General features: G+C 38.0%; 1 protein-coding gene across 7 annotated transcripts in view; it reads right to left on the minus strand.

Annotated features, from left to right (window-relative positions):
* The window catches only part of LOC109938411 (striatin, calmodulin binding protein 3), a 71,110-nt gene that overhangs the window by 8,584 nt on the left and 35,196 nt on the right, over positions 1–27,330 (minus strand). For 6 of the 7 annotated variants that reach the window (XM_048599886.1, XM_048599884.1, XM_048599887.1 and 3 more), the window contains one exon: positions 23,042–23,175. In XM_048599886.1, coding sequence (XP_048455843.1) covers positions 23,042–23,175 — 134 coding nt within the window. Of the gene's footprint in view, positions 1–6,162; positions 6,284–23,041; positions 23,176–27,330 lie in introns of those variants that run through there. The other variant, XM_048599889.1, reaches the window with a different exon arrangement.

Raw genomic sequence — 27,330 nt, forward strand, 5'->3', positions numbered from 1 at the left:
GCTGCTTGGCCTGCTGTGTTCATCCAGCTCTGCACCTTGTTATCTCAGCACTGAGAGGAGCTACTCTTACAGTCCTTGTGATGATTAAGAAAATGACTCCGTCACCTTTTCATAGCAAATACGGATATACAATAAATGCTCATGAAATGTGTGCGCCATGAATGAACAAACAAAATAAGTTAGCCAATACCATTCATAAAGGATGCAGTAGTGCTGCAGAGTTTTGCCCTGATTCTTGTTTGTAAGAATGCCTAGGCTGGTCTGTGGCTGGCTGTTTTTGGTACTCAACATGCAAAGTTACCTTTTGCCATAGCTTCACCAGATTCTTGGAATTTGTTTAAAAGTAATTTCTGCTGCTTTTCCTGTGCCTCCTGAGAAATCCAAATTGACGGGCATGGGGAAGTGAAATATATACTGAGCTATGACTTTACAGGCTAAAGTGGTATTGTTGATGCTGCTGACCTCGGATGTTTCAAGTATGCTTAATACAGGATCGGTGCTTAGATTATCTAATATTATGCAATGGAGGAAGTCCTCATTGTTCATGCTGTTTGCATAGCAACTACGTAGTTTTACTACTAATGCTATTATGGACAGGGAGGATTGTGAGAATGAGTTCAGGTCAGTTACTCCTCGACAATAATTCCATCACCATGTGACACAGGCCCAGTTTGTTTCAATTTCCTGAAGGAGTATTAGTCATCCAATCAGCGGAAAGATGGGTTTTTTTCCCAGTATGTTTAACACTCTTGACAGCGGCTAGAATTTTCTGAAGCAGCAGTACCAAGTTAAAACCTTTTATTACTGAACAACAAACTGCTCAGATACTGACATCACCCACCCAGAGTACCTGTGTCTTTTCTTCCCTCAGTGATTCTTCCAAATGACAGTGGAGAGATGTTTACCAGAAGAAACTTGTTTTTTTTATTCATTCACAGGATGTAGGCATCACTGGCTATGTCAGCATTTATTACCCATAAAGCTGTCAAGAGTCAACCACATTGCTGTGGGTCTGAAGTCACTTGCAGGCCAGACCAGCCAAGGCAGCAGTTTCCTAACTTAAGGGACATTAATGAACCAGGTGGGTTTTTCCAACAATCAACATAATCATCATGAGTCTCTTAATTCCAGATTTAAACCAACAACTGGAATGTCTTTTATTGGCCAACAGGTTAAGAATACACACGAAAGCTGACATTTTAAAATAATTGTTTATCTATTTCTCTGGAATGAATTGGAGGAAAAAAATGAGAACAACAAGAGGAAGTATGGACTGACTGGATTTTATGATGCCAACTCCCTCTCTAGCCACAGTATGTCTGTCTGGGTGTTAATTGCCTAAGGGAGAGACTTCTACCTATTTCTGGGGAGGAAGCCCTGCATTAAAGAGTCCTCTGCCAAATTGATTGACAACCAACTTTGTAGTCCTGAAGGTGCCAGGTTCGAGTGGTAACCACCGCACTGACTATATGACACTTCCCAAACAGAAGCAAATGAATGCTAACCTGAACAAATCTGGGGTATCAACATATCCCAACAAGGGCATTTCGGAGTGGGAGTCAGGGTGGATGAGAAAGAAAAGAGAGAATTGGTGTGTTTCCAAAGCTACAAAATGGAGGGCAGCCACCTCCAACCTCTACCAATTTGCCCAGTAAAAGCCACCAGGCCCTGTTGCAGGTAACACGGAGGTGGGGTCAGGATGAGTGCTTAAGGGTTTCGATTGCTGGGCCACCTGATGCCTATATTGCCCAATTAAAATGGGAAGAGGGATCGAAAGGAGGTGGGAAGCTACCAGGTAGGCACTGAATTTTTATAAGTTCCTTTGCTTTAGCATGCCATGGGAGTGTATAATCGAGCCCAATATTTCCATTATGTATTTGTTACACAATTCAAATGACTTAAGAACCTACAAGAGGGTAGATAGTAATAAATTGAAGTAATGTTCATAAAGTGGCAGAATTGAGATTAAAACTATTCCAAAAAAATGACAGTTTTCAAAAAGCAGGTTTTTATGGAGGCAGAGCACATGTTAGGGGTAAGGTGAGAAAGAAAGAGAAAGAGAAAGACAAAGAGAGAGAGGAAGAGAGGGAGAGAGAGGAGGAGAGGGAGGGAAAGAGAGGGAGCGACGGGGGGGAGGGAGCGAGGAATACTTTAATAAATATGTCACTTGATGTATAAAGAGCAGATGAAAATGACAGTGTCAAAAGAGTCAGGAACCTCATTACTGACACTGATTTTGAGACAAGCAATAAAGAACTTGCATATATATAGCATTTCGCTCAAACTCAGACCATCCCAAAGCACTTTACGGGCAAATAAGTACTTCAATTATTAGTCACCGTGGTAGTGTAGACAAACACATTAGTCAAATTGTGCACAGCTAGGCCCCACAAATAACATAAAACATTAGTCCAAATAATCTCTTGTACTGATATTTGTCCAGGGGATGCAGTCAAAACCATCTAACCCTCTGTTAGAAATACACTTCATTAATAATTTTTTTTTGAAAGGATTCATGTCAAAATGTGACTGTTTTCCAAAAAGTTTTTCCACTTCTTGGAAGTCACATGGCTTAAGTTAGTTGTTTATTAAAGAAATCTATTGCTGTTTTTTTCAGTCTATATTTATAATAATATTCTAATATTTGTATAGGTAAAGTATATAATTTAATATATCAGGAATTGGGTAAACCAATTAGATTTGTTGTCACCAGCGAAGTATTGAGACTTGAGATAGACAATGCATTCCTCCAATCTCAGTCCTAGCACATCTAATTATGTTATAGTGTAATGTGTAATGCCTTTAGATACTTTTGCACAGCTGTTCACGAGGGACCTTAAAAGGGACTTGGCTTGCACAGTAAATTTGGGCTGTCGTTTAGCTGCATAGTCAAGAAGTTTGTTAAGATATCAGAAGAATTTTCCAGCTCTTCTTCACGTAATGGGAAGCTTTTGAATGCACCCATGCAGATGGGAATCTCCGGAAGATGGCATCTCCTGTTTATCCTGGATTGAGGCATTTAAAATTGACACCTTTGACTCTTCAACAGACAGCAATCTGCATAAGTGGCACTTTTGCTTGCCAATTTCAAACTCAAACAGGGTTGGCATTGTAGATCTCCATCTCTCGTTGCCAAATCTTTCTTCAACTCAGTTTTGAAATTGCATTACTATTTGCAAATCCTTTCTACAACAAATGAGATCAAGACAGATGACGGGCATTTCTCAACAATCCTGTCAGACCTTAGTAACAATGTGATCAAATCTAATTAAAATTTTTCAAGAAATCACAATTGGTCACTTTTGATGATCTGCGCATTGAAACTGCCCCAAAAATCACTCCATCACAGACTGCCTCAAACATTTGTTCATGATCTGGTAGTTCACCTTTTCCTGGAAAACTGCACTCCAGCACTTACACACAGGCACAACTTTAGGCTTTTACAAACAACAAGCTTCATCAAGCTGATAATGCTCTGGATTTGTTTCTCAGCTCTAATCTGGTTCAACGGCACAAAGCAAATATTGCTTACATTACACTGAATTATGAGTGGTACATAGCTTCTTCTGAGCCTCCACAGCTCCCAAGATTTTACAAAAGTCCTGACTCCAGCACTTACAAACACCAAGAAAAACTTTTTGAGCACAGAATCATCCAACTGCTCCTGATCTTCACAAAAGTCCTCAGGTACACAGACTTAGGGTTAGAGTAGTTCAGTTGCCTTTTCAGCAGTCACACTATATTGTTCTTTTCAAAGAGTTTATTTCCATTTGTCTGTCTGTACCTTCAATTAACTGTTGATTAGAAGCTGCCTTTCCATGACTTCTGAACTATTTTCAGTTGTTACTTATTGAAAACCATTCAATAATTCCCACCTATGTTCCTCGGCAGTACTGAATGTATCTAATATATTGAAACTGTTGAACTGTCTGTCCCTGAATGTTTCAATGCCCAGCAAGTGCTGGTTCCTGCAGCATAAAATTAAGAAAAATGAATTCTTCATATCACAATATTTGAATTGGCACAAGAATACAAGTTAACAGCAAAACAGCATCACCCTTTACTTTCTGGGGCCTGGTGAGGTAACAGCTAAACAATCTCATGTTTGTCTCCCACACAGCCAGTGCATCTCCAGTAATTCACATACGTCATTGAGATATACAGCACGGAAACAGAGCTTTCAGTTCCAAGGAACTATGAACCTGCACTCCAAGGTCTCTTTGTTCACCAATACTCCCCAGGACCTTACCATTAAGTGGAAAGTCCTGCCCTGATTTGCCTTTCCAAAATGCAGCACCTCACATTTATCTAAATTAAACTCCATCTGCCACTCTTTGCCCAATTGGTCCATCTGATCAAGATCCCATTGTACTCTGAGGTAACCTTGTTTGCTATCCATTACACCTTCAATTTTAGAGTTATCTGCAAACTTACTAACCATACCCTGTATGTTCACATCCAAATCAATGATGAAAAGCAGAGGACCAACACCAATCCTTGTGGTACACTGCTGGTCACAGACCTCCAGTCGGAAAAGCAATCCTCCACCACCACCTTTGAGCCAGTTCTGTATCCAAATAGCTAGTTCTCCCTGTATGTAGGAATCCTTGAGGTGTAATAACATAAATGCAAACTTCCATTAAATAAAACTGTTCAGTATTAAATTATCAAAAGTGTCAATTACAACTTCTCCCCCATTTAGTAACACCTCAACATCTGCAGTCTTAAGCCAGAGAATACACAATCATTTCTGAGGTATTCTTTACCTCAGTGACATTAAGGTTTCCTGGTTCAAAGTTCATCGAGTATTCAATTCTTGAAAGGCTTAAAGTTACTCCCCCTCCGTTTTTTTGTGGTCTTCTCAGGAATATATTTTCTCACCACCCTTGTGTATATTGAGTGTAGCTGTGGCTACAAGAACAGATCAGAGACTGTGAATTCTGCAGCAAGCAATTCATCTCCTGTCTCCAGCAGCAAGCAATTCACTTCTTGACTCTAAAGTCTGTTCACTATCTGCGGGGAACAAGTCAGGAATATTATGGAATACTGCTCAAATGCATGGATGAGTGCAATTCCAACAAAAGCACTCAAGAAACTCAACAAAATTCAACATAAAATAGCCCACTTAATTGGCATCCCATCCACCACCTTGAGCATGCCACTCTCTCCACCATTGAACAGTGTCAGTTCTGTGTACTATCTAAAGATGCATTACAGCAAATCATCAAGTATCCTTCAACAGCATCTTCCAAATCTGTGACCTCTGCTCGTAGAAGGACAAGGCACAGACATATGAGAACACCACGTGTCCATTCCCTCCAAGCCATAGGCCACACTTACTTAGAACTATATTTTCATTCCTGGACTGCCCTGGAGTCAAATTCTGGTATTCCCACTAACAGGACTGTACCATATGAACTGCAGCAGTTCAAGGCTGTGGCTCACCACCTAAAACTATCTCAAGGGCAATTAAAGATGGCAGTAAATGTTGACTTGCCCTTCAACACACACATTCATGAATGAGGGAAAAAAGTCAAAACTGAAAGTGCAACAGATACAACTGACAGCCAGTGGAGCAGCAATAATTAAAATAAATTACGTCCTGACTTCTTTCAAGTAACACCAGGTGTGATCAAAAGAATGCTAACATCAGTATAATAGCTTGCACATTACATTGAAACTGTTGAAACAATGACAATTCTCTGTATCACCGATAGGTGGTGCTCAACTAGAACTCAGAAGATTTCTGAGATGTCTGGCTATCATACCAATAGCGCTATGCACATCTTTTGTACCAAATCTGCTGACTGAGGAAACTTTATTTTTTACATGATAATTTTAACTTAACTAATTTTAAATTTTTTTGTACATTTAATTTTAAAGTGTCTTGTTTATTGACATTCCAGCTAATCCTTGGTTTATCTCATTTCAAGTGCAATCTAAATTTCATTCCTGGCCTGAAGTGCATAATGTTTTTGCTTAATGTTTGCATTCTTTTCAATGTTTTCAGGTCATCCAATCCATTAATATTAACTCTTATTATCTGCCTGTGCTCTCGCATGGTGTCTCGATCTTCAAAACTTTCCATTGGAAGCACCCAACTCTTGCTCTTGGTGTCTTATCTCTGTAACCTGGACTAACTCCTGGTTTAGCTCATTCCAAAGCTTTCCATCAATGGTGGGTATCTCTGCATTACTTCAGGTATTTTCTCCACTCCAACATGTGGTATTGGGCTTGAGAGGAGGAGGATGGCAGATGGGAGTAGGGTCAGCAATCGAGATTACTACAGAGGGAATTAAGAAGACAGGGATACATCAATAAATATCAAGAACATTATCAAGCTTTGTGGTAGGCCAGAGATTCTTGAAAGAGATAAGAGTATGGGAGGGGGTGAGGAATCTACTTTGAAAGAACAACGATAAAGACAGAGCTTAGGTGAGAGGAGGTTCTCCGAGGAACAAAGACAAGGTGAGGACAGAATTCACCATAAACAAAGTCACAGCAGTAAAACTTAAATGTTTGAAGATAATCTTTGAAGGTAAACTTCAATACATCCAGCAGCATCTTTGTTACATAATGTAGCAATTTAGTTTCAACCGTAATCCCTACATACATATTTATACTGGAAACTACCTGTGTTTTACCATACTCCCACATTCCCATCAGTGTAGCACCAAGTTGTATCTCCCAGAACCGCTCCCATAGTCCAAACACCTCTACTTCCTGAAATTTTTTTTGTTTTATTATTTAATTAGAAATGCTAAAATAATACTTGCAGGCAAAGAGGCAGAGAGGACAGACCTGCAGGTAATACATACATGAGCGTAGATAAAGACAGCCCAAGGATTGTGATGCCTAGCTTCAAGGAGAGAGTGTCAGGACTGCCCTAAGTTTTGGGAAAAAGTGTGAACCGTGTCACAGGAAAGTCAGAAGTTGATCAGCTGGTAAGCACTGGTGCTTACAGAGTGAATCTAAACAACCTGGAGTTTAACAAATATTAAGACTACTGACTATAGATAACAAATAACAAGTGAGTAGCTGGTGAGTCTTATCTCAAATTTTTATAGAAGGCTTATTCATGCTCGTAAAGATAATGATTATTAGTAGGGTTTGTTGGCAACAGTACAGTTTATAGAGATTGCTCCAACTTCTCCACTCTATGTCCTTAAAAATGAGGAAATTCCAGGATGCTTCCTGCGTCTTGGATAACCAAGTATACAGCCAATGGCACCCACCACAGCTGCCTGAGCACCATGTTTGGAGCTTGGGCAACATCTGCACATCCATGAGATTGAGAGCTATGCGCATAGCACACAAAAATTATAGATGTTGACATCTCACAGCTTAACAGTACATAGGGAAAGACAGAATGGATGACCACAAAGCAGTCAAAAACAAAAGAAATAATCCCTGAATGAATAAGCTCTCCAACTAGTATTCAGTTCTGAATACTGATGGAAGTGATGGTGTATCTCAGCAGTGCAGCCAGAGTCAAGTCCATGATGTTATTGGTGACTAAACCGTATAGGGATGTATAAGGAAGACTGAAACAGCAATACTGATAGATGATTCAATGATTAGGGGGAATACATATGTTCTTCTGTAGTGAATAAGGAATGGTGCGTTGGATGGGTAGATGGAAGGCTAAGGGAAGAGGGCAAACCGAGGAGAGAAAGGGAGGGGAAGGAGGAGAGGAAGGGAAAAGAGGAAAGGAGAAATAAAGATGGAGGGCTTTAGATTCCCAGGGCATTAGTACAGGCTCAGGGAGATGGGACATGCGTAAGCTTGTCAGATCAAGTTCTTTGCAGGGTGTTTCATTTTTGCTCTTGGGAAAGAGTTTAAATTCACCTGGCAGGGGTATAAGGAGCAAGAAATAATATCAGAAAAGAATACCAACATGCACAAAACATAGGGTGAGACAGATAACTCCAGAATAGGAAATACTAGTTACTGGGTGAGGGCATGGAACAGAGTGGTCAGAAAGACTAGAGTTACAGGCACAGATTACCTTGTGGAAATATGACATTGTACTGTGTATGGAGACTCTTAAAGAAGGGCAGACTGGATGTTAAATATTTCTGGATACAAGATGTTTAGGAAAGATAGGAATGGAAGGAAAAGAGGACAGGTGGGGGACAATGAGTAAAGAGGGTACTGCTATGCATGAGTCAGAGGATGGACCAGAGAGGCCAAGATCAGAATCTATTAGCTAGAGCTAAGGAATAAAAATGGTACAATTACATTATGCAAATAAGCATATAGGTCACCAACTAGTGGGAAGGATGAGGGAAACAGATTTGCAAGAGAGGTTGCAGAGAAGTACGAAAATTATACAGTAGTTATTATGGGAGCGACTAATTATCCAGCAAAATGGTAATGTGAAGGGTAGAAAAAGTCAAGAGTTCCTCGTGAGTATGCTGGAGCATTTCTACAGCAGTACACTCCCAGACCAATGAGAACTGAAGCACAGCTATACCTGGTTCTTGGGAAGATGGTGGACAACGTAGATCAACTGGCATGGGAGAATACGCAGGGGACAGTGTCCATTGTATCATAAGATTTAGGCTGACTATAAATAAAACTCAAAGAACAATCCAGAAAGAAAGAAAAGTTAACTGGAGGAAAGCTAACTTCAATGTGATAAGAACAGATCTGGGCTGAATTTGCCTGGCTTTTTGCTATCTTTGAATCCAGATCCAAAAGTTAGCAGCATAAAAGATAGATGAACAATTTGCTAAGGGAAGATATTCAGACACAATCAAGGTATTTCTGTTGATAGCAAAAGGTCAGGCAAACAAATTCACAGCTACTTGAACGACAAAAGAGATAGAAATGAAGATATCAAAGAAAAAGTGAGATTATGGCAGATGTAAGGTAGAAAACAAAACCAGCAACCAGAGTGAATGTAGAAGGCTTAACAGGTTAGGATAAAAAAAAGAGAAGCAGAGTAGAAGTAAGAAGTGAGACTGACAGTTGACATAAAGGGACTCCCTTGGGTAGATAAACTACAAAGTGATAAAAAGCAAGAGCAGGGCCCATTAGGGATCAAAACAGGACTTGAATATGGAGATGGGGCTTAGCAGGGGTATTAATTTAATACTATGCATCTGTCTTTAACAAGAAAGATGATGCTACTCAGGTCAAGGTGGTAATTCAGACACTAGAAAGCTTTACAATTGACAAGGAGGTGGTATTAGATAATTTGTGCTTAAAATAAGAACTGACAAACTGTACCCAAGGATACCAAGGGAAGTGAGACTGGAAATTGCAGAAGCCCCAGCCATATTTTTTTTAAAATCTTCTTTAGACTCAGGATAGTACCAGCTAACCAGAGAATTACAAACATTATACTCTTGTTCATGAAAGAATACAAGGATAATTGCATCAGACTGGTCAGTTTAACTACAGTAGTGGAAGCTTATAGAAACAATTAGTCAGTTAACAATTATATTAATAGTCAGATGGACAAATGACTGTTTTCAAAGAGTTAAAAGAGGGGTTGATTATGATGTGGTTTACATGGAGTTCCAATATATTGGTGATACAATGTCTTGCAAAACAATTGCAAGCAAAGTAGTAGCTCACGGTAGCAATATGGATGTGAAATTGACAGAATGCGGCCTAGATTTTGGTACACAACTTTGAAATTCGCGAATGATACGAAACCTAGAGACTGAGGGGGAGATGAGTATAGAACTTCAAAAAGGACATAGACAAGTTGGTAGAATGGTAAAGCACAGTAGGAAATTACTTCAACCATTGTGAATATGTCAGCTCTTAAAGAGCTATTCAGCTAGAGAAAAATGAAAGGATATTTGATAATCATGAGGGGCCTGCAGAGAGTAGACAGAGAGCAACTTCCCATTGGTGGAAGGTCAAGAAGCACAAGGACACCAATTTATGGTGACTGTCATTTATGGTGTCTGTCTGTGGGAAAACCTTTCTACGCGCTAGTAGATAGGATCTGGAATTCGCTGACAGTGTGGTTAAGGCAGATTCGAATCATGGCTTCAAAAGGGAATTGCATAACGCAGGGCACTGGAACTAACCGAGCAGCTCTTAGAGAACTGGAAAAAAACGTGTTGCAACCATTCTACATCTCTATAATTCTGGTAGAAAACTAATGTAAAACTATTAAGGATGCATGGAAGATTTTAAAAAATTCTAACAGGATAACTTTCCACTTACAAAGCTTGCCCTTTGTATATCTCCCCATTTAGTGATAAATGTATCTCAAGGCAAGCTTTTGAGAAGGCTGGAATTACAAAAATCTTTTAAAAATAATTTTGCAGGAAATATTTATTTAGTTAATATGCTTCAACAGTTGAGAAAAATTAGTTAACATTTCGGTTTGAGTGACCCTTCCTCTAAACTGATGGTAGCTAGGAGAAAGTCAGTTTATATGCAGAAGGTAGGGTGGAGGAGGGAGTAAGGAGTAAATGATAGGTGGGGATAGAACCCAAAAAGACAGAACAACATTTGGACAGACAAAGAAGTGGATAATGGACTGGCTAGGAGGGTGAATAGCTATTAAAGGAGATTGTTAGTGGCTAACAATGGGACTAACAGTCTCCATTAATAGCTATTCACCCTTTAAAGTTTCAGCAAAGATTTGTGGCTTGGGTTGTGGGTGAAGTTATTGACTTGCTCACCGGGCTGGCTTTTCTTCGTTCAGACATTTCGTCACCATGCTAGGTAACATCATCAGTGAGGCTTCCGATGAAGTGATGTAGTTCTCCTCCGCTTGGAATTTATACTGTCCGGTCCGTGATGGTGAGTAGTATCATTTCCAGTTTTGTTCTGTATGGGTTTGTATATGGGGTCCAATTCTATATGTTTGTCGATTGCATTATGGGTTGAGAACCATTCAGAACAAACAAAGAAGCACAGGACCCCATATACAAACCCATACAGAACAAAACCGGAAATGACACTACTCACCATAACGGACCAGATGGTATAAATAGGGGCGGCACGGTGGCTCAGTGGTTAGCACAGCTACCTCACAGCGCCAGGGACCCAGGTTCGATTCCACCCTTGAGCGACTGTGTGGAGTTTGCACATTCTCCCCATGTCTGCGTGGGTTTCCTCCGGGTGCTCCGGTTTCCTCCCACAGTCCAAAGATGCGTGGGCTAGGTGGATTGGCCGTGGTAAATTGCCCACAGTGTTCAGCGATGTGTAGATTAGATGGGTTATAGGGGGATGGGTATAGGTGAGATGCTTCGAGGGTCAGTGTGGACTTGTTGGGCCGAAGGGCCTGTTTCCACACTGTAGGGATTCTATGATCTATGATCTATGAAATTACAAGCGGAGGAGAACAAAACTGCTTCATTGGAGGCCTCACTGATGATGTTACTTAGCATGGTGACGAAACGTCTGAACGAAAACAAGCCACCTCAGCGAGCAAGTCAACAACCTCAGCTATTCACCCTCCTATCCAGACCACTATCCACTCCTTTGTCTGTTCAACTGTTCTTCTGTCTCTTTGGGCTCTATCCCCACCTATCATTTACTCCTTACCCACTCCTCCCACCCTATCTTTTGCACATAAACAGACATTTTCCATCAGTTCTGATGAAGTGTCACTTGACCCAGAATATTAATTGTGATTTCTCTCCACAGGAGCTGCCGGACATGCTCAGCTTTTCCAGCAATTTCTATTTTTGATTCTGATTTACAGCATCCGCCGTTCTTTTGGATTTTACTTCAATAGTGCTTTATTTAATACAGTATGTTGCAAATGTGTGATCAAAACTTAATTTCTTGATATACTTATTCTTCATTCTGAATGGTTACAACAGCTACATCTTTGAAGTTAGTGATGGAAGCCAGCTCTGAAAAGAACAATTTTTTTTCAGTCATAAAAGTATTCAAATTAAAATAGCAGTAGCATACAATCATAATAGCCATAACATAATTTGTTTTGTGCTGTATTGAGGATCATTCTAGATAAACGCATAAATAATCAAGTGACCTGTACTAAAATTACTTTGCCTCAATGAACCTTTGCTTTCCCTTGCACAAGAGATAATCAGCAGAAATTCTCTAAGTATCCTGATTTAGCATGCTGCTATGAGGCAATCCAACGGCCAATCAGATGAGGCATTTCCCTGCCCCAGAATTCTGCACTTTGTGTACAAAGACTCTCTATTAACCCTGTGTGCATATGAAAGATTGCAAAGGACCTGAATGGAAGTACTTGGATATTGTTATCAGAACAGGAGACAGTTAACAAAGTGGCATAGACGTTAGTATTCTATCATAATTTAAGAAAGCATGTAAATTATCATGCAACTCAATGGCAAAAGTTGTGTTGCCAAAATCATTTACGGTAACAGATAACAGCATACATAAGAAATTCAAATTAAATGTTTGGATGAATTTCTGCACAATATTTTGATGCCTTTCTTTTTAAAGATCTAGTCATCTATACTAAAAAAAAGTATAGCTTTCATATTACTGCAACTGTAAGAGAGTGTAAATCACCATGTCATCACTGATTGTAGCTCAATGAAATATACAAACATTAAATCTCTTCAATGTTGCAAATATCCAGTTCATAATTCATACACTTGTAAACTTTTAGCTTTAGTAATTTCAGGGATAAACTAAGTAAATCGAAAAACCTGGTTAAGAAACTGATAAATAACCCCAAAGTGAATTCAAATTAAACAAATCTAGGCTTAATTAACCTGCGTCTATCATACAAGTTCAGTGTTGATATGGAAAACATAATTGGGTGACCTATCTTTCGATCTCTTATAGAACCAGGGATTCTGAAGAAGGGACAATTATATTTATCAGAAATATAAATTATTCACAGGGGTTATAAAATAAGAGTTGTGTTGAAGATAAAACAACTAAGTTCAATTTTTATTTGAGGACATCTCAAAATGCACAACATTGTCATCAAAGTGTGCTGTGCAGTGGAGGTTTTTCTATTCAAGTTACTTGGGTGTTTGCTCAGAAAGCAGACAACTTCAGTTTCAATTTACACATTGAGGTAGATTGCAGCTCAGTGGATTGAAAGAGCCAACATGACACAGTTGTTAGTCAGGCTTTCACTTCAAATAAAGAGAAAGATAACTTTTATCGCTCGCCACTCAGAATACAGATGGGACTCGAGCTCAGTTTGGATTTCAGAAGGGAAAAAGTGGCAGGAGGATTTGTGACAGCTTAGAGCGAGAGCAAGAAATTTAGTGTTCCTCACAGAGACTTGTATCAGAAAAGTTGTAAGCAGACATAGCTTAGAATCTGAAAGAAGGCCATTGGGAGACTGCCAGCAATCTTAACAAGGGGCTAAGGCATCCACAGTCGAGAAGTATTAAATAGATGTCGAACAGTCACTTCACTGAAATGCTAATGGAGGGATGTCAGTAATGTATGGAAAGGTAAGCAAAATTAACGTGAATTCTGTTGGACTGGTGTGCTCATTGTGAATTTATATCTAAAGAATTGAATGAATTTTAAGGATTGTTGCAATGTATAAAGGAGGCAAGTAAAGATAGTCATTTAGTAGTCCAGAACTTGAATATTGCTGAAGAGAAACATTTTATCTTGCACTCATGAGAACAATTCACAAGAAGTATCCAAGGAAAGGAAGACAATATTTCTACTACATGAAATGGGAGTATTGTTTGGGTATTAAGTACATTCCAATTGGTAGAGGCATTGCCTGACTTAAAATTTAAACAACGTTTGGTAGTTAAGTATCAGCTATCATTATTTTCTTCATTCTCCATGGTATGTCCCTACCAAGGTCCACTTGTCAACCAATCAGCAATCTTCTTTCATATACTATTAATGCTGTTTTCCCTTTGTATTGGCATTTGTTGTAAATTGTTCTGATCAGTGCAAGTCAAAAATCTTCGACAAAATGTCATTTTCAGCAATGATAGAAAAGTAGAACAGAGTTTATAGCAGAAGTAATTATAAGCTGTAGTGTTGAGTTAATAGTATGCATTTCATTTAATTTTTGTATATAATAGTTTGTTTTTACTTAATACTTGTGGCTTAGTGTTATGTCACTTGAACTGCTGAGTGTTCATGTTTCTCTTCAAACACTAACAATTTCTAACAGAAGAATTAAAAAGGATAGAATAAATGGTCAATGCATCAAAATGTTTTAATGACGTCTTCATGCAAATAAATGCATCTCTCCCTCTTCAGTTAACTCATGGTTATTAACAATTAGAAAATATTTCATCTTGCAATTTATTTCCCAGCAAGCACAATTTTAAAACAGGTGAAAAGGTAATCTTTGATCTAAAGAAAATTGAAATCAAAAACAAAATCTTGGAAACAGAGTCTTCTATTAACCATTGCTAGAAGTTAAGAATACGTTCTTAATACTGCAATATAATCCTCTTCAGGAATTTACATTGATAGGGTTCATCTATACAGCAAAATCCATACTCAACAGTATGGTTACACAAAATAATTACCAAAATTATCCCTCAATGGATTTGCACAATCATATTTGTAAGCTTAACTTTTTAAGTTACATGGTAGATTAGGCAACATTAACAGCTGAAGCAAACATTAATGCACATTTTCTATCAGTGAGATGCAGTAACATCAGAAGTATTCTTCATTCCACGTGGACAGTGTACAATGCCAACGCCTCTACTTCCATAGAAGGTTATAAAGTTCAGCATGTCCACAATGACTCTACCAATTTTTAAAGATGCACCATAGAAAGCATCCTATGTGGACATATCGCGGCTTGGTATGGCAACTGATCTGCCAAACACCACTTGAAATTACTGAGAGTTGTGAATGGAGCCCAGTCCATCAAGAAAACCAGCCTTCCTTCTATGGACTCCGTTTATACTTCCTACTCGAGAAAGCAGTCAATATAAGCGAAGATCACTACCACCTCAATTAAACTCTCTTCCACCATCTTCCATCAGGCAGAAGATACAAAAGTTTGAAAACACATGCCAACAGATTCAAGATCAGCTTCTTCCCCACTGTTACCAAACTAATAAATCGACCTCTCAGGTATCAGAGTTGATCTTTCTTTGCACCTTCTCTATAGCTGTATACTGTATTCTGCATTCTGTTCTTTTACCCTAATGTACTTATGTAAGGTATGATTTTTATGGATAGCAAGCAAAACAATACCTTTCACTGTATCTTGGTACATATGATAATAATAAATCAAATCAATAAAAATTGCACCATAATATCATCTTTCATGTTCTTAGGATATCCAAAAGCAATTTATAGCCAATAAGTTGTGGATTATAATTAGTCTTATTGAAGTGATTCAGAGTTTTTACAGTACAGGAAGCCATTCTACCTATCATTTGCATATCAGCTTTCCATAGGAGTTTCTCAGCTCGCCTCACTTCCCCGCTTATTTCTAATAGCCCTGCAAGTTGTTTCCTTTCAGATAATTATCCAATTCCAATGTGAATACCATAACTGAATCTGACTCCATCACACTCTTAAAACAATGGATTCTTGAGTCTATCTACTCACTTCAAAAAAAAGCTTTGATGTTCCTTGAGTCATTTGCAAATCACCTTGAATCAATATCCTCTGGTTCATGATGCTTCTATCAAGGGCAACAGTTTCTACTCAGCACTCAAAATACACAGGATTGGCAGGTAAATTCAACCCTGAAAGGTCTTAAAGGGCCCAGGAAGATTCAATCACAGGAGTCATTACAAAAGTCACCTCATACACAGTAAACAGAAAATCAGTGAGGTGCTGTTCCTCCAGAGATACTCTCTCTCTCTCTCTAGCTTCTCCAATTACAGGTTCCTTTTGGAACAGGTTAAATTCAAATTAATTATCAATGCAGGAAAATGGAAAGTTAGTACTAATAAAATTTACAAGACAGTTAACAATGAAGCCTTCGTCTCCCGACACCACCAAAAGGTTCAGATTGCACATGTCGAAAGCTCTGCACATACACACTTCGTGAATTCCCTGTAAGCAAAAATCATTGCGGCATCCAAATAAGCATAATAAATATGACCAAATGGAACCAAATTATGTCACTGGCAGTACTGACAGGGATACAACAGACATGCATTTTGCACATGCGTACTGAGTATGCTTTCAGGGTGTCAGCAGACACTCTCTTTTAAAATAGTGCCATGAGATCTTTTATATTCATTTGATTTGGCAGATAGGTCTCAGTTTCACATTTCATCCAAAAAACAGATACGATACTCCAGGAAAATCAGAGTTCTCAAAATAATTCACCATAAACCTTTCTTCCTTTTATGCTTACCAATGCCTCTATCTCTTTTTATATCTGCCCAGAATCCCATATGCCTTATTGACTTTTTAACCTACACTGCAACCTTCAAGATTGGTGCACCATTACCCTGGAATTCCTTCTGGTCCTCTAAGCACCGTAGCCATTATAAGATCCTACAAACAGCAACGGTACAAACCACCACGTAAATAATTTTGAATGTGTTGTATTAAATCTACATGTTGGTCAGGATACTGGAAAAATTCCTGTTTTTCTTTGAACAGCACAATGATTTTTGATGTCTATTTGAATCAGTAAGAGAAGCCTCAGTTTTTATGGACTCATTGCACAAGAGGAGGTCATTCAACCTGCGTTGGCCACCTGAAGGAATTAAGTGCAACTCCCTTACCTTTTTCCCCGAACCCTTTTCAGATAGTGAACCAATTCCCTATTAAAATCCTGAATTAACACTACCTTCAGCACAGTCTCAGGCAGTATGTTCCAGTTCCTAAGCATTCTTGCAGGAAAATATTTTTTCCTCACATTGCTATTGCTTCTTGCGTCAATTTCCTTCGAACTGTGCTCTCAGTCTTGATTATTCAGCAATGGGAACATTTTGTTCTCATACATTCTGTCCAGATCCACCACGATTTTGAATACCTCTATCAAATCCTCTCCACCTTATCTTCTCCAAGGAGAACTGTTGCAACTTTTCCAATCTATGAAGTTCCTCGTCCTTACAACCATTCTTGTAAGGATTATCTGCACCCTCACCATTGCTTTCAAATCAATCCTAAATTGTCATATTCCAGGTGAGGCAAAACCAGTGTTTAAAATAGATTTAACATAATTTCCTGTAGAAATAATACAACAGTACGCTGGTTGAGCAATGGTCATGATCTTGTTTCTTGATGTACATCAAAAAAAAGTGTCCCCTCCTCCTGAGACTGGTATGTTGAAATGTTTTAATTTCTGATATAAAAGGATCTCCATCCAACAATACTGTCTCAGTATCCAACATTCATGTGGCAAAATCCACCAGAAAACTGGCCCTTTATAAGTCTGGTACATTATGAACGTCCCAAATGTTTATAAGGGCATTTTGCACGAAAGCTGAATGGGTAGATCTCATGCCGAAAGATTGCACCATTCACGTGAAAGGAAATCATAGCAAGAGTCAACAATGATCTGTTAATAATGTAATAGATCTGCAAGAACCAGTTCCCACATACTACCTTTGGATCTCAACACCAGTTTATTTTTAGTTCACTGTATGCCAAAGTGTTTTAATGTCAAGGTTTACAGATTTAGTTCTGGCTCCTTCCCAATAAAAGAAATAAAAGCTAAAACATGTGGAACATCCACTGGTTTTGGTGTTGAGAATCAAAATTAACAACAGATGTTAACAACAGATACCTATTCAAACACGATTTCGATCCTGAGCAATGACACATCAATGCCAAAAGCTGGACTTGACAAAAATTATCAGACAATCCTTTTAACCAAAGGATTTTACAGAATCTCACCTGATTGAAAACTGGCAGCAAATTGGAGGATGTCAAACAGGAATTAAAAATGAAAGAAAAATCAACAGCAAGTCTGCGAACATTCAAAGGTGCCACTGGCAATTTTTTAAAAAGTACCTGCTCAATTTGCACCATGTGCACAAACATTCACTTCCCTCCTGCACTGATGCTGGGTAGCAGCAATATGTACCATCTACAACATGCATTGCAGAAATTCACCAAGGCCCCTCAGATAGCCTCTCCCAAACCTAAACCCAATATCATCTACTTTGACAAGGACAATAGATACACAGGAACACCACCACCTAAAAGCTCCTCTCTAAGCCATACACCATCCAAACTTGGAAATATCTTGCTGTTTGCTCACTGTCACTGGGTTAAAATCATGGAACTCCCTCCCTAATAGCACTGGGGTTGTACTTAGATCAAATGGACAGTAGTGGTTCAAGAAGGTAGCTCACCACCACCATCTCAAGGAAAACTACAGATGGGCAATAAATCCTGGCCCAGCCAGTGAAGCGCACATCCTCTGAATGAATAAAAAAAATTCATAAGATATACCACAGGAAGTAAAGAGAACTTTCAGCTGATTGCTACCGAGTTTTGCTGAAGGCAGCAGAAACCTCAAATTTTTCTTAAGATGCATCTAATTTCATGATGGGAATAGCGGTTGCAAAATTTTCACTGAGCTGTTGTGGTAAGAAGACAATGTACTTAGAAAAAAAACTATAACAAAATCAATTATAAAAAGTAAGCTGTATCCCACTAATAATTTAATAAATCGTGAAATTTACAAAATAAAAGAAATCAGTGAGGAATTGTCAGGAACATTTTTGCATAAGTATGGTAAAACAGCAGAGAAAAAAATCAACTAATGTTAAAAAATGGATTGTAATGAGGATTACAACTGTATTTTGCACGTGGTGGCTCTTCTTTAAAAGTGCTGATGAATTACAACACCTGAATTTTTTGATTCAAAGAAAAATCCTGCCATCTTTCCCCTTTGCTAGAGTACAACAAACCGTTATTCCGGTATGTTTTACAGGCTATGTTGGATGTGTCCCTCTACTAGATATTAAAGCCACTTAGCTTCCTTTTATGAATGTGTCTTTTTGTTCCTCTTTAGCTTATAATGGAGTCGTTTACAGCACACAAGGAGACCACTCAACCCATCAACTCCATGACAACTCCCTATACAGCAATACATCCCCTAAGCTCAATTGTCTCATTTCTCCTTAAAGCATCGAAACAATTTTGTTTTGGATTCATTGATCATCTCTAATCCCACTAGCTGTGTAGTTCAGTTCCAGGTCATTACATTTGCCATGTAAAAAGGTTCTTCCTTGCATCACCCTGCGTCTCTTGCTCAAAATGTTAAATTTATAAGCATCTAGTCTTTGCACTAAGGTAATGAGAAGTATTTTTCCTGGTCTGTTATTCCAAATTTGTCATAATCTTGTACAGCTTATCAAATCTCCCCGCAGGTTCCTTTGACCAAGGAGAACAACTCCAAATTTCCCAATCTAATCTTGTAACTGAAATCCCCATTCCTGGTACCATTCAGGTAAGTTGTTATTTCCTCCTCTAAACTGCTAGTTACCTTACAAGTTGATCAATCTTATCCAATTGCTTCAATGGCACTAGGCTGAATCGGCCCACCTTCTTCTCCAGCACCAGGTGCAAAAATAGTTTTTCTAACTATACAAAGAAAATAATGGCCATGGAAATTCTCCTAAACACATTTTAGAAAGTCTTCTCTCTTTAACGTTATCCCAAATACAATAATTAAAGTACCCATATGTCACTACTTGATAGTTTTTCTGAGATTTTTACGTAGATTTGCTCCTCCACCTCTCTCACCATTTGGAGGCCCTACAGAATATTTCCAGTAGCGTGATCCTATTTCTGCTTCGCAACACTAACTAAATTGATTCTGTCCTTGCTCCTTCAAGAATATCATCTCTTTTGCACATCACATAGTATTTTACCTCGTTCTCTATCTCTTCCAAAATCTTTATATCCTTGAATGTTAAGTGTTCAGTCCTCAAGATTTTTAAGTCCTATCTCCTATTACATTCTCATGTGTTGGTGATTTTAGCTTACCAACTAGCATTCAGTATACTTTGCACGTTCACATATATGCATCGCAACCTAGTCTTTGAATTTCTTACAGTCCTTGGTTCACTGCTAACTAATATGGTACTTGTTCCTTCTCTGGTACGTACCAACTCTCTCATTTAATGCACCTTATTTCTCTTCCCTGCTTCTATGTACTGGTGCCCAATGCGTTCTAAATTACTTTAAATCCTCCCAACCAGACTGGTGAAGTTTCTCATGAAGGCTATGGTCTCAGTCTTTTCAATAGGTGTCTCCAGATGCAGAAGTGGTCCCAATGTCCCAAGAGTTTAAAGTTAATGGCACTAAAAGCCAATCAACTTCTTTAGGAATAATGTGATGAATACCAATGTGATATTGCAGAGCAATTTTCAAATAGAACGAAAACAATTTATACACATAATCACTGCGGCGATGCAACTGTTTTCATTTGAAATTTCTCTCATTTTTAAAAGCCCACATGGTTCAATGTCACTTTATTTCCAGGTAACAAGGCAAATGTCCACGCAATCCATGCCCCAAGTTTTGTTAGGCGAGATCTGCACGTGAAATAAGATTAGTTTCACACTAATAGTGGAGGACCTATTCTTAATGACATCGGCTAAAGGCAATGTGGTGATATTGTGAATTCACTACATGACCATCAGACAAAACACACAAGTGGTACAATACATGTGTACCCCTAAATAGATCATAAGATCAATGCCTAACTGAACAATTTAAAAATCCCGTGGGTTTGGAAACAAAACGTCGTCCAATTTTTGTACCCTTCAGTTGTGTTTAACGCTGATTAATAGTGGCTGGCACAAAGAAAACTGCCACAAACACAATTTCCACTTATTCATTAAAGTAACAAAAAATAAAATGTTAAATTATTGAAAAGTGTGTGTTTATAAGAACATTTCATCACTGTCCTGAATACAAGTTGCTTTTAAGAGCTGTCAGCCATGGCAGTAACACATGAAATTAAGAGGCACCATAAACTGTTTTTTTAAGTTCATTCATGGGACGTACGTGTCACTGGCTGGGCAAGCATTTATTGTCCATCCCTAATTGTTCAGTTAGGAGTTAACCAAATTGCTGTAGGTCAGCAGTTATATGTAGGTCGGACTGCGTAAGGACAGCAGATTTTCTTCTCTAAAGGATATTAATCAACCAGTTGGGTTTTTTTTTAAAAACCATCAACAATCGATTCATGATCATCATTAGACTCTTATTTTCAGACCTCTTTGATTTCAAATTCCACCATCTGCTATGACAGTTTTCTAACCAGGGTCCTTAGATTATTATCCAGGTCTCTGAATAATAGTCCATCTCCCATACACACTGTTCATGACATTTCCACCACTTTACTCATGATCAAGATTGGACTGATGGGATTTTAACTGGCTGGGTAGGATTTATACTTTTTATGTATAGGACATATCAGGGCAAGTTTCAAACTGTTTGGGTAGATGCCATGTTGTACCTGTACTGGAATAGCTTGACTCCAGTTGCAGCAAGGTTTTTTTTAATTCTGGAGCAAATTTTCAAGTTTTCAGCACTATTACCAGAAAGATGGCAGGTCCCATAGCCTTTGCAATATCTAGTCTCTCCAGCTTTTTCTTGTTACCACAGGGAGGTGAATTAGATTGGCTTACGACTTGGATCTGAGATGCTAGGGATCTCCAGATAAGGTCAAGATGGATCATCCATCTCAGCACTTTTGGCTGAAGATTGCCGTGGATGCTTCAGTCTTATCTTTTGTCCTGATGTGCTGGCCACGCCCATCATTGATTAAGGGGATGTGGCAACACTGCAGAAATTAGATCTGATCCATTGGTTGTGAAATCACTTAGCTTTAACACATGCTGCAGTTGGCACACAGGTAGTTTTGTAGCTTCACAGGTTGATACTTCAGTTTTAGATATGCCTGCTGCTGCTCCTGGCATGCCCTCCTGCACTCTTCATTGAGTTAGGATTGCTACAAGAGAGTATTTAACATCCTAAAGTATCCTAAGCTTTATTCTTAAGCACAGCATACAAGACCAAGGACATTATGCTTAATCTGTGTAAGATAGTATTCCAGCTGAGGGTGGCCTAATGTGTCCTGTTCTGGGGGCTGTACTTTGATAAGGATGCAAAGATATTGAGCAGAGTGCAGAAGAGATTCAACAGAATGATTCCAATTAATGACTACTTAAAAGGCATCATCCTGCCTCTACAGGTATTAATGTAGCTGCAGCCAGGCCTGCCACAAATGCAGCAAGCACAACAGGTAAAACGAGGTGGCCAGCTTGTCATCACCAAGGGATGGGTGCTTCATCGAACGGGTTGGCATCAGAAGGAGGAGGAGGGTACTGACAGCCTTCCCTTGCTGCTGATCCCTCTATACCCGTCTTCCCCGAACCCCCATCCTGTGAAATCACAGTTGACATTGCCTGCCTGTGGCCGGGGACTGCTGGGGTCATTAGCTGCTGGCCTAAATGAGCCAGCAGTTGTCTAAAGGCTGAGGACATAATCTAGGTTGACATTACAGTCCAATTATGAAACAATGCTACATTATCTGAGAAGACATCAAAACTGATAGCCTGTTTGCCAGTAAAATGTCACATTGCACTTCCTGAAGAACAACAAATGAGCTTTCCAGCTGAAACAAACAGAGAATGCTGAAGAAACTCAGCAGGTCAATGGAGAGAGAAACAGTAAACGTTTCAGTCTGATATGACTTTCCTCCAGCATTCTCTGCTTGTTTCAGATTTCTAGCATCTGCAGTATTTTGCTTTCACATGATCAATGCGTCTGGAGAACTCAACATTTATCCCCCATCCAAATTCCCCCAAAAATAGATAAACTATTTCACTGTTGTTTCTGGGACCTTGCTGTATGTAACTTAGCCGGCACAGTTTTTTGCATTATAAACATTCAAAAGCTGTAGGACATGTCATGAAGTCATAAGAGGCTAAATAAATGCAAGTTCTTCCTATTTTTCTTTATACTGTGACACACAAATACGCTAATTGAAAGTAAAGATAAAGTAGATTATTCATGTTAGTGCAATTTCTGTCAGTCAGTCTTAGAAATAAGCTACCTTTAATTTTATTATAGCTTTATTTTATCAGAGAAGCATGATGCAAAACATTTATGCCTGTTCAAATACTAGTGCAAAATTAGAATATAGTTAGATAATATTAGTTAAGAGACTTACATCATAACTGAAGTCTGCATCATTTGCTACTGTCAAGTCTGCGAGGTCACCAAGGCCCAAGACACTTTCCAGCACATCATCAGGACCCATAATAAATGATTTGCCGGTTCCAGAGGGAAAAGCCAGCGGCTCAGCTATTTGGAAAAAAAAAACAAATATTTAATATTAAATGAATAAATCAAAATGTGAAAAAATTTGCAGAACCTTTTTTAATGTATCCCTTATGTCATTATTAAAACAATGATCTTTTTCCATGTTTCAGTATCTCAAATGTTGGGCAAACTCCTTTCCCAATGTACTAGCAAGTAATATCATGTTTTCACTCCAATAGAACTATAGGTAGCCTCAGCATTTCACACGAAACAATAAAAAACAGCAATTCCAATTAACATGAAAGCCAATTTTAGAGCAATATTTTGTAACTCTTGGAGGTGAGCTGCTTATTTTAAAAAAAAAACCGAACCAGGAATATGTGAGAAGTACAAAAGAGAGAAACCTTAAAAAATGAAAACCTCACTAACAAATCCAAACACAAACACATTTTTTCATAAGCAACCTGGAAGATTCAATTGTAGATTTCAAAAAGGAAATTGATAATAATCTGGTGAAACAATTTTATAGTTTCATTGGTGAAAATGGGGAGAGAGGATTAGCTGATTCACTTTTCTAACGAGCCAGCAGACACAACAAACCAGCTGACCTCCTTTTGTTCAACTAATCTGTGTGACAAGTATAATACAAAGTTGTACAGAAATATTATCCAAGATACAAAAACTAAGAGGTTTCAACAATTCTGTGAATCATCCATGTCACACATCTTTTCTTACTAATGCCCAATTTATTGATCGTTATTTAAGGCTTCTCTCTCTGACACAATGAAGACATTTATTACAGTATACAAAAATTAGAGGCCTTTTTCAGTGTCATGGTTAGAGGGCATGAAGAGAACCTACTCCAAGAAAAAGTATTATTTTATATATTTATTTATGTATTTAAATTCTGTTTCTTCTAAAAAGTGGACAACTTGCTGGACTCAAAAAATGACCAAAGCCAAATACATGATTGTATTTTCAGAAGTCTGAATCTCTTGAATTGTATTCATATTCCAGCTAAAGCTGACATGACAGACTGTTGCCTGGCTTGCTGTGTTCTTCCAGCCTCCTGTTTGTCTATGACAGACCTGGAGATGAGCAGCCAGCCTTAGATAAAGGAAATATCAAGACCTATTTTGCTAAAATTATTACATCATAGAAACTCCAAAAGAGAGATACAAATTATACTGTTAGCTTAATGGCCTTCTGCTTAGCCCACCAAGATGGGCCCTCAACAACTGAAATGCCTGTAATTGTTGCATGACTGAAATCCAACCTGTTTGAACTGCCTAAATCTAAAATTCTGGAACTCTCCAATTCTCAGTCATTTGGTATAATCAGCTCCAGGCCACAGCAAATAGGAAACCTGTTCTCCCTTTTTCTTTCCCTCTCAAAAGCATCATTGCCACAAAGAACCTTGGATTTTGCCTACCAAACAGGACAAAATTATCCAAGTACAAGAAATACTGCTGCACTTTGATTGTGATCCATTTCCATCCCAGAAATGCTACAAGATCAGCCAGTTAACAGACTCCCAATTGGATATTCATTCACTGGACTCTAAGTCACATAAATATTAACATCTTTAATGTTTTAAAGAAAATCATTAGTTGTGAAGTCCTTCTTTTTCTTTCTATATACCTTGGATACTTGTGCGTTATGAATCAATCCCCCATATTGTGAATGTTTTAATAATAACAAAATCCTTTAATATAAAATCAAAGGTAGAATTTGTGTGTTTATATCTAATATTGGAATCTGAAAGAGAGAGTTTGGAACACCCTTAAACCTACCTCAATAAGTGACGGGAATAAGAAAACAAAAAGGAGTAAACCGAACAGTACCTTATCATCATGGATTGAAGAGGGGAAAAGTAACCAATTTAAATTCACCCCATTCCCCCTTTATCCATGACATCTGAGATTTTGTGCCTTTTATTTCAAGTCGATCATTCTTCCTTATTACTCATTCGTTACTAATTTCAAATGTGAACTTTGTTTCTACTGGTTTGTGATAAGAGAGAAATGTAACAAAAAATATGGGAGAAATAACGATGTGGACAGAAGCTAAAAAAGAAAGAAAGCCAATTAGAAAAGAATTAGATTGTTGAAAAAGTAAACAGTGAGGAACAATTCAAAAAAGAGAAGTTTAAAAAAATTTGAGTGCCAGAAAGTTTCACTGCAACAGTACTGCTCCAGCAGACCTTACATATAGAAACCATGTATAATTTCAAAATTCACTCAACTGCTTTTATTATTGCAAACAATGGAATGAGTCAATAAGTGAACAGTAACAGTACTTTCAAAACAGGAATAAAAAGGTGAAGTAATTGGGATTCCTCTTATATTTTTGAGATGTTGTTAGATTGTCCACTGTTTTACGCATATAACCTGCTAAGTTAAATAACAGTGATACAGTACAGTGTAGACCAATGCTTGACTATGGGTGAAAGTGGAAAAAGCAATAGAGGGAAGGAGAGAGATACTTAGCATGACCCATCTAAGAGAAGGAAATAAGTAGAATAAGTCACATCAACCAAGATAATTGTCATACTCATTCCATCTAACAGTCATGGAGCTGGTTATCAGTCTTGTCATCTTCTTAATTAGGGAAGAAACAGAAGTTTAGAGGATCATTAAATGGGGGCGTGAGGCAGAACACATGCTTGTAGCAATACAAACTCCAGCAGGTTAAGTATCATGCAATTTATGAAGTTACTTAACATTCAACCAAATAATGCAGGTAAAATGTTGTAATCATTTCACAAGCTTTACAACAAATTATTCCTTAGACATTTTTGCAAACATTTGGCTAGCTATGTAAAACATTGGAGAAATTCACACTTAAAACTAAACTGTTACAGCAGAAAAACAAATTAATTTATTCTAATACAGCTGAACTATAAATATTTTAGTGAAGAATTATGACAAGATCAGTGCTTAGTTTCTACTTCAATCCTGCAGATCAGTTGAAAAGTTGTCTCTTTGATTTTGTAAAGTAACAAAATCATGGCAATTATTCCAGCAATTGGGACACAGGAGAACTGATTTTTGTTTAAGAAACAGCATAGATGTACATGGGGTGATGAATGATCGATTCGGGATTGTCATCTGAATGCACTTGAAAACAATCCTAGGTGTTTTATCTATACAATACATGGGAGTATTTTTTAACATGAAAATATCACTGAATAGAATGGTATACTACTTATGCCATTAAAAGATTCAAAATAATTAGTATTATACCTCTCCAGAATAAGGTTTCCCACTCATAAACTGATTCATTAACTTTGACTGTTCCACCTAGCAGAAACAGTCCTTTACATTTCACAAAGTGCTTCTACACAAAGTGCTTTCAGATAATATTACCATTTTAAGTTTTAAACTATTAGGCACGTTCATGTAAATTAAAATAATTTGATCTTGTAAGAAATATTAAAATTCTGACACAAAGCAGTCACCCAGTTCTGTTACTTAACCCGTACTTTTAATTTGCAGTAGCAATGCTACAGTTGTCACTGGCAGACATTAAATCCACACAACTTTCCTAAGCAATATATTTTGTTTTCCAGATACTTCAAAGCTGCTTTTGACAAATAGATTACCAGGCTAGGTAATGTGTCTTTTTTTACAAATTCTTTTCATGCAGCTGAGTGAAAAATCTCAATGTTATATTGAGCAACTTTTCCCCAACATTTGGTGCTATAACTAAACAAAGATACTTAGTTACAAATGTTTCTTTAACGAACAGATAACAAAGGAACAAAAAAAGGCTGAAGGTTGAGCAGAATTTAAACACACATAAAAGTTTAGTTGTGACTAGACATATTTTACGATCAATTCTACAGAAACATTTTGATGACGAGTAATCTAGACTGTAGTTTGCTTTACACACTCCACAAAAACAGTGGGAATTGCAAGGTCAAGTGGGTTGAATTTACTTATTAAATTCTGAGCATGGGTTAGAAGGCAGCTCTGAATGACATATCCAAAATTATCTATTTTTATCCAGATTTCGATTTAGTGGCAGCCACTTCAAAACAGTGTATGTGCTAATGGAATTGCAACAGCAAGCTAAAGCCAAAGTCTTGGCACCAGGTCCATGCTGATATTAAGCTTGTTATGGTTATCTCCCAGGTAAAAGGTATAAAGGAGAATTTAACACAGACTTTTCAAATATATGCAGAATTGTTTCAAT

The sequence above is a fragment of the Rhincodon typus genome, chromosome 8, assembly GCF_021869965.1.
Source record: "Rhincodon typus isolate 14 chromosome 8, sRhiTyp1.1, whole genome shotgun sequence".
Taxonomy (NCBI): domain Eukaryota; kingdom Metazoa; phylum Chordata; class Chondrichthyes; order Orectolobiformes; family Rhincodontidae; genus Rhincodon; species Rhincodon typus.